Here is a 9,261-nt window from a genome sequence, read left to right on the forward strand (position 1 = left end):
TATATTTCAACTAGTCTGTGACTATAAATTAAGACTTTATAGTAGTATTAAGTTTTTTACTTGTTCCGTATTCTAGCTATGAAGCAATGTACGAATACCATGGAATGTTAATAAATACAATACAATACATAATCTATGCTTTCTTTGGACAACCCTTAAAGTTGTGGTGTTTCGCTCACCTGAGAGAATTGCAGGTGTACAAAACTAATCAATACATGCAATTCTGTGACTGATTCGCTGCACTATAGGCAATGTTAAGGCTAGTCTCATACTAAGGAAAATTTGTTACTCACCCCAAGTCTGACAAGATTGTAGAAATGACAAATCCACAGCAGAATCCTAAGATTAGCCCTACGAGGGACGATTTTTTAATTAGACTTCTAAGGATCAGTGATTTCTTCATTCCTGCCATCACGTCAGCAAGTTTCTCCTTTCACTTCTCTAATAAATCTGAAATTAATATCACACTTTTAAATTCCAATCATAATTAAAGATACCTGATCTTCGCAAAATACGTTTTTTTTTCAGCTGATAAAAGCGAACTTTTATTTTTCAGACCCTTCCAGGTCAAAATATCATAAGTTCAAACAAGTGAAGTAACGATCAATTTTGTATACAGGGTGGCCCACCTAACTTTTTCACTTCCGATAGCGTGTGAAATATTTCAGATATACACAAACCGACAATATTACAAATTACATTACATCTGATACACGTAATGTATTTTTTTGTACAGCTATTAAAAGAAAAAGTGGCCACTCTCTAGAAACTAAGTTCCCTTCGGGTATCTCCATTACAATTCGGAGACAGGCGATGTTTCATGTTGGACCACATTGCCTGATATCTACAGTTATAATTAAAGTGTTCTGCATGTTACTATAGTAGCGTAATGGTAGCGTTTCGGACTGGTATTCATGACGTGCGTTCGAACATAGCGTAGTGCTTTTTATGTCTTTTTTTTTTTTTTAAGAGAGAGAGGGAATATAATTCCTCCTGTCTCTTTTATGGCTGTTTTAGTAATTAACATCAGATTCACGAATGTATTATGCCATGACTTTATCATTATTTATAATATTAATAATAATAATAATAATAATAATAATAATGATTTATTTAACCTGGCAGAGTTAAGGCCATATGGCCTTCTCTAACACTCAACCAGGAGTAAAACTGCGTTACAAAAAACACTACAAATTTACAAAGTACACTACAATTTTACGCACAAAACTGAATAAAATAAAAATAATAAAATGTAAACAACAAGTAAGTAGAAATCAGACATAATATATAACATACAGAAAGAAAGAAAAAAGCATAATAAAATGTGAACAGCAGGTCAAAATAAATGAGGCATAACTTACAAAGTATAAAAAATAAGACAATTATTGATAATAATAATAATAATAATAATAATAATAATAATAATAATAATGATGATGATGATGATGATAAAAAATAAGAATAGTAATAATAATAATGATGATAATAATAATAATAATAATAATAATAATAATAATAATAAAACTAATAGTAGTTAATAAAATAGTGCAGTACAAAGCATACAATGAATACAATATTTTTAAGTACACACAGTAAGGAAAATTATGTTTATATATAACTCAACTTATCACATTATAGATATAACATTATCGGAAAATATGAAAACAAAAATATAAAATAAGTTAACCCTCAACTAGTATCTATGGGTCAATATAGACCCATATTGCTAGATATCGTAATGTATACTTAAAAAGTGATACCAGTTGAGGGTTAAATATCATAGAACATAAAAAAAGTGAATACATGGAAACATGCAATACAACACTTGTCATAATAGTAAGTGTTGTATTGCATGTACTGTATTATGACATTATGGCTGCAAATGGAAAGAAAGAAAGATTTTATTCTCAACAAAAATATCTTTCGTGGCATAAACAAAACAAACTTACTGGCGTCTGCCTTAAAAGAATTCAAACAATTAAAATTAAAAAAAAATATAAACAAAACAAAAAGCCACGATTCATTATTTAGCCCATCTTCCTCCCATCTCGACCACATCTTGCAGTTGAGTGAGCATGGAATCGACTAGTCTTTTCAGTTCTCAGTCACAGCATTCCAGGCATCCTAGACGAGTTTCCACAAATCATCAAGATGTCTTGGAGGACTGGGCCAATTTTTCCTCATATGCCTCTTTACTTGTGTTCCCGTAGCTCAGTTGGAAGAACGTCGAATTTAAATGTGAAAGTATCAGGTTCATATGCTCGTTAGTCTTTTTCATTTTATTGTGTTACAGGATAGTGTAATCTATACTAATAATAAATCTGTAGCCAAAATTTTTCTGGTAATTTTCGATTTTACAAAAATAATTGGTGTTAACATGTATAATTAACCACCCTGAAACCGAAAATCGCTTTTTTGAAATTTTTGTTTGTATGTCTGTCAGGATGTTTGTTACCTTTTCACGCGATAATGGCTGAACTGATTTATATGAAAATTGGAATATAAATTAAATTCGTTGTAACTTAGATTTTAGGCTACACGGCATTCAAAATACTTTATTTAAAAGGGGGGTTATAAGGGGGGTTGAATTAAATAAATCGAAATATCTCCCTTATTATTAATTTTCGTGAAAAATGTTACATAACAAAACTTTTTAAACAATTTATTTCCGATAAGTTTTATTCTATGAAAAATTTTGATAGGACTGATATTTAATGAGTTTTAAAATTTATATAACACCATCTAAGGCGCCGTGATGAAATAAAAAACAAATGACTTCGTCTATAAGGGGCCTTGGACAACAACAAACGAAAGCTGTTATTAAACATAGCCTACAGATAATGTTTCTGTGTTTGTATGAAGTAAAATTGATTGAAGGATATACAAGACTTTTAAAATAACAATACAATACATTTTCACCGCCGCCTCAATAGCATTGTTGTTCCTGGAGTAGGAAGAAAAAACACATATTTTATTCATTCCTTGGCAATGGTACATAGGAGATCGTGAATTCTTACATTTTCGAAAGAAAGAAATATAATTAAATACCACTATATGTGCTCTATCACTATTTAAGTTATTTGAAGGGTTCAGAACCATAGTGGGCCAAGCACCATTTACTGAAGACGTAGAAAACAAGGGTTAGAATTAAGTTATTACCATAATTCGATGGAAACATATAGCAAGTAATATAAAGTATACACAATAAATCTAAATGCTGTAAATCTTCATTAAACTATGGTTGCGTGTAATAACAATTAAGAAACATGTTAAAGGAATTGTCATTGCACCAAATGAGTGTTTCTGGACCAAAATGATCGCATTTTAATTATTTGGATGCAATTTAAATTAAGTAACATATTAAGGTATATGTATACATTAGGGGGTGAAAATTTAAATTAGGCAATATTTAGGGCTCTCAATATTTTTAGCTACAAGAATACATTGTTATTAAGAGATTTAACTATTTTTAAACAATTGTTCTTTGAAATTGTTTAGAATAATATTTTTTTTGTTTAAAAAATTTAATAAAACAGTAAACATGATATCCTCTTTCCTAATGAAGCTATTTTCAAAATTCCTTCACTGTTTTATAGGAAAAATGTTTGTCTAGTGCCTGAATAAACTTTGAATAACATTTTGCTGTAATTTACCATAAATATCTTAAATTTTGTAAAATATTAGACAAAAAAAGTATGCAACCTTGAAGAAAAAAATTTTTAATGGGACTGTGAACATGTAGATCAAATTTTTATTTGATTCATGCACTAGATTTCATTCCAAGCTTCAAAATGATACCAGAATCATACCTCTACCTTTTTTCTTGGATGAGATATGATGTTTTCCTTAAGCCAATATGTCAAGAAACTGTACTTACGGGAAACGGCAGTTGAAAGTTAGGCTGTCAAAATCCTCCTGCTTCATACGTTATACCCTCAGCAGTAATCTCGCGATCCACCTTCATTTTTTTTCTTCCTCTCAGGTATCTTCTTCTGCTTCTTGCTTCTGGTGTAGCCTGATTTCTCTTCATTATATCCTTTACAACCTTCGAAGAAGATACGCCCGTAGTTGTGTTCAGTCCAGGTTCAATTCCCATCTTCCTTAGGATGTCCAGCTCCACTTCAGGACCACGGTTGTAGTGGCACACTGCATCCATTACACACAAATTCAGTGTTGCATGTCCCACATAGGTTTCTTTTGGACACCTTTTCCAGATCATCCCATTGAAGGACTCGTTAATGTTCTGGGTCTTCCCATGCAGGCACTTCTGCAACATTTTATCGTCCGTCAGTCTTTCGTAGACCGGTTTCATTTGTCTAATCACTGCAATGGGAATACCAGGACCTTCATGCTTGTAAGGGATGCCTTTTGCTTTGGCCACTTCATAAGTGCACCAACTGTCTTCACCTAGTGGACACTTTGCATGAAGTGGCTGGCTTTCATTTGCTGCGACATGGAACATAGAGGCCCAGATAGCTCTTTTCATTTTTTCTACACTTTCTGTGTTAGACCTGAGGGCAATACCAAAGTAATTTTGAAGTTTGTCTATGAGGGCTTGAGTCAGTTTCCCCTTTCCACCGATCTTTTTGGTCTTAACTAATTGCCTAAGACCTTTGCCTAAACGCTTTTGGTAATGCCCCACACATTCTAATTTCACAATCTCTTTCCCATCATATGGGTCAAGTTCAGATACAGTTTTGAAACTTTTTGAGTCGCCATCTCCTAAATATTGAGTATAAAGTAATCCTCTATTTTGGACTGACCTCAAAAAGAGCCTACCTGCCCCAACAGGTTCCATGTTAGGTGAAGATCCCTTGTAGTTACAGGAGCATACTGGTACATGGTCTGCTAGCCAAGTCTGATATGAAGGTGATTTTTTGTCTTCCTTAGCATGCATTCTACAAGACATGCAGCTTTTGGACATTACCTCCAAATCGAGAACTTTACCAGTTTTTACTGACATGGCTGTCACAACACCCGACAAAGAAGAAAATCCCCTCCGTTGCCACGTTCCATCAACTGACACTGCACATTCATTGCTACTTGTATTTTCACGTACTTCATTAGCAGCATCATTCATTGTATCATAAGCAAGCTATGTTACCACTTTGTTTACATGCTTGATATGACCCTGATAAGAATTTTTACTGAGGCCACATGGCAAGCCCAGAAGGTAACATAACCTGTTCAGTTCACTATAGCCACAACCAATTTCTCGGCTCGCATAGACAATTCTCCTGTTTATTTCAAAATATTTTCAAACTTTGTGGCTTGAGAATAATTCATCAGAATTATACCCACAGGCTGAACAAGCTAGTTTCACACATACTGCCAAACCATTTCTCTTGCCACTATTCAAACATAATGAAACTGAACCCACCATAAGACATTCTGGACAAGCCAGTAGTAAAATTAATTTTGTTAAATATCTAACATCAAAAAGAATAAAGCCATAATGTTCTGTGTGTTCACTTATATTTGTTTTAATAAAATATTAAACATTTTCAATAACAAAGCGTAGACCTACATAGTTTTGGGCAAAAAGGTGTTTTTTTTTGACACTGAAAGCTGAGGTAGACAGCAGCAATTAAATTATGAATAATTGTTACAAGTAAATAATGTAAACTACACAAATGATGTCAACTTCCACATAGGTATCAAATAATGTAGTCTATATACTGCAAAGGGTGAAACTTCGGTATCTTCACACACTTACACAAAAACCCCCTGAACTAACCCACTAAACTTGGGTGGTGTGGGGCGATATCGAAGATTGGCCCTGAAAAGATCTTACAAGAATAAAATTATAGCTAGCAAACGCACTATAGAAAGATTTCCTTGGAATACACTTCAGTTTTGCCTATAATTTTCATTCCACCGCTACTCCATCTCGCCAAATTATCTTACCTAGTATAAATAATTTACATTCCTTAAATTATTTATTATAAAAAATGGTATTAGCTACTGCTATCAAATTTATTTTCTATTTAATTTGATCGATCTTAAATTAAGTTAATTTGAAACTTATTACAATGGATTACAATGTTTCATTTACCTTCTCTCCGAGAAGAATTTTCCGAAATGTATTGCTATGTATGTATTTGACAGGCGTGACAGTTGCTATAAACAAACCACCACTCGTAATGTTGATATATCAAATCTTACTTCACCTTAGGACTACAAGCTTTGACAATCTTACCTCTCATAATCCGTAAATTGCCCATGTTTGATTCTATGTTAACAGTCAGCACTTCAATATTTTATTTCAACATTTCCTTTAACCTTATGTAAAAACGCGTCAATCACTCCATGTTACACCCCTTTACGCCCTTAGCAGGATACCAACCTCGTTTGAATTACTTTGATTCAAGTCCCGCCAAGGCCGCCTGTAGTTTTGTTCATTGTTTTGAAAAGTTCGTGGCTTAATGTTGGTGATACTGACGCCGCCAAAATTCAAAAGCAAATGGGCAAGAAATATGGATGCAGGTAAAAAATGCTAGAGAATAATGGCGTTTAGTTCCCGGAAGCCCGCAAAAGCTGATGAAACACCGATTTATATTACATTTATTGATTTAAATAAAAGCATCCGTAAAACCAATGTTGCGCAATTTCACGGCGAAAGAGTGAAAGAATGAGGATTTTTAAACGCAACAGACAATACTTCGAAGTTGTTTAGTCAGCTGTCCGAAGACAGGTCTGAACCTCACAAACGATATCAATAAGGCACCACTTATGAGGCAACTTGGGCAGGAGATAATGGGGTAGAGTGGCCAGTTCCTTCCTCCCTCCATTGCATACATCGCCGACTAGCTACTTATTACACTTGTCAGACTTCAGATGTATAGAAACAATAATTGTTCAATGTTCTTTCTCCGACACATATCAAGTGAGATGTACTGCCTGATAATGTATGTACATATCAGCCAGAATCTCAATTAGAGGATAATTTCGAAGTTAATGACTATAAATTAAATCGATTTTTGCATGTGCAGTTCATGGTGCTATCTTGGAGCAACAGTAGCAAATATAAATGACACTCAGGAGGAAATTAAACACAGAATAAATATGGGAAATGCCTGTTATTATTCGGTTGAGAAGCTCTTATCATCCAGTCTGCTGTCCAAAAATCTGAAAGTTAGAATTTATAAAACAGTTATATTATCGTTTGTTCTTTATGGTTGTGAAACTTGGACTCTCACTTTGAGGAACAGAGATTAAGAGTGTTTGAGAATAAGGTTCTTAGGAAAATATTTGGGACCAAGAGGGATGAAGTTACAGGAGAATGGAGAAAGTTACACAATGCAGAACTGGATGCATTGTATTCTTCACATGACATAATTAGGAACATTAAATCCAGACTTTTGAGATGGGCAGGGTATGTAGCACATATGGGCGAATTCAGAAATTCATATAGAGTGTTAGTTGGGAGACCAGAGGGGAAAAAGACCTTTGGGGAGGTCGAGACGTAGATAGGAGGATAATATTAAAATGGATTTGAGGGAGGTGGGATATGATGATAGAGACTGGATTAATCTTGCACAGGATAGGTACCGATGGCGGGCTTATGTGAGGGCGGCAATGAACGTGCAGGTTCCTTAAAAGCCATTTGTAAGTAAGTAAGCAGTTCATGGTATGCCAGACTCCACAAAAACAAAGTTCCGAGCTGTGTCCTGAAGATCGAAACAAAATCTGAAGAATTTATTCAAAGTAAAATTAAAAAAAAAAAAAAAAAAGATGAAGCATTTCTCAAAATCGCTCATATTTTGCTGAAAACACAATTTATTGTGGTAATATCTATTTATAGCATCAATTCGCAATAATGTAACTGGCTTCAAAGGGTTGCAATTGTGATGAAATGTGAAGACAACTAGAAAAAAAGAGCAAAAAGAGCAGTTTTTAATTATTATTGCGTTTGCGATATTTTCATACTTCTACCCATATCCCATATGGCTCTGTATGGCCACAATTATCTCTTCCCCATATGATTCATTAAAAAAATTGTAGGTTTCCATGTGCTTCATGGTCACGTATGGTCCCTGTGACGGCACTGGATTTATCAGAGACTCTGTATGAACTGCTTGCACTACACTACACAGCACATCTGTGGGCAACACTGCCAAGTATATAAATGAGAAAAACCTAGTAGTTTAGTACTCATAGATTGTAGCTAGTCAATGATGCGTGTGATAGTATTACAAAATGTGTACAACAGACCTCCATGGAAATGGGTGATTCCAGAACATAGCATACAAATTCCAGGAAATCATTCCAAAAATGATCCTCCATACATTCTTAAGTTAGATTCCATGGCACTACTCTGCAGTACATATAAGGATCACCTTCAAATTTATACAGATGGATCTCTAAATCCTAATAATGGGACAACAGGAGCAGGGTATTATATTCCAAAATATCAAGAAAGTTATTTCATACCATGTCCATCCTCCTCCAGTCTTGACACTGAATTGCTAGCTATTGATGCTGCTCTTCAGTGTGTTACTCAAATTTCTGAAAAATCTATTTGCATACTTACCGACTCCAAGGGGGCTATATTTAATATAATTAAATATGTACCAAACCTATATGCACATAGAATTATTCCAATTCAGAAATAACTACGTAAACTAAAAGAACACCAAAAGGAAATAACATTTCAATGGATACCTAGTCATTGTGGTATACCTGGAAACGAGAAAGTCGATAATATTGCAAAACAGGCAACATATTTGCAACCAAGACCTCTTCAAGTGATATCTCTATCCAGTGCTTTTGATTCAGTAAAGTCTCATTTTACAAACCTATGGATCAACAATTGGCTCTCTTCTGACAAACGAAAAAATTTACAGTCTGTACAAAAGAAACCAAATGACCTGGAAATGTACAAAAACTTGCCCAGACATATTCAAACATTTTTAACAAGAGCCAGAACAGGTCACATTGTCACTCAATTGTACCTACACCAATTTCACATTTCTGATAATCCTACTTGTCTGTGGTGTAATAATCATGATGAAGATCTGGAACACATTCTTCTATACTGTCCATCCATAAACCACAAAAGAAGTAAATTAAAATCATCAGTACCGGTTGCAGAAGACACAGCCCTGCATTATATACAGTAGCGTGCAAATTAATCCGAACACGACATATTTTTACATTTTCTGTCATTGTTGGCCTCACAGCTGCTCATACCGCTTTAATTGACATCTGTAGTACGTGTAATTCCATTGTTGAAGGTCTGTCATTATTTTTTTTATATTA

The 9,261-nt window shown here is 34.2% G+C and overlaps 1 protein-coding gene across 1 annotated transcript in view; it reads right to left on the reverse strand.

Moving 5' to 3' along the window:
* LOC138698556 (glycoprotein-N-acetylgalactosamine 3-beta-galactosyltransferase 1-like) overlaps nucleotides 1-6,337 on the reverse strand; it is a 29,241-nt gene extending 22,904 nt beyond the window's left edge. Inside the window, exons 1-2 of the mRNA XM_069824568.1 lie at nucleotides 6,200-6,337; nucleotides 294-450 (exon numbers count right to left, since the gene is read on the reverse strand). Of these exons, the coding sequence (XP_069680669.1) occupies nucleotides 294-412 (119 nt within the window). The 5' untranslated portion in view covers nucleotides 413-450; nucleotides 6,200-6,337. The remainder of the gene's footprint in view (nucleotides 1-293; nucleotides 451-6,199) is intronic.
* Nucleotides 6,338-9,261: the final 2,924 nt, after the last annotated feature.

Source organism: Periplaneta americana, chromosome 4 (genome assembly GCF_040183065.1).
Source record: "Periplaneta americana isolate PAMFEO1 chromosome 4, P.americana_PAMFEO1_priV1, whole genome shotgun sequence".
NCBI classification, from domain to species: domain Eukaryota; kingdom Metazoa; phylum Arthropoda; class Insecta; order Blattodea; family Blattidae; genus Periplaneta; species Periplaneta americana.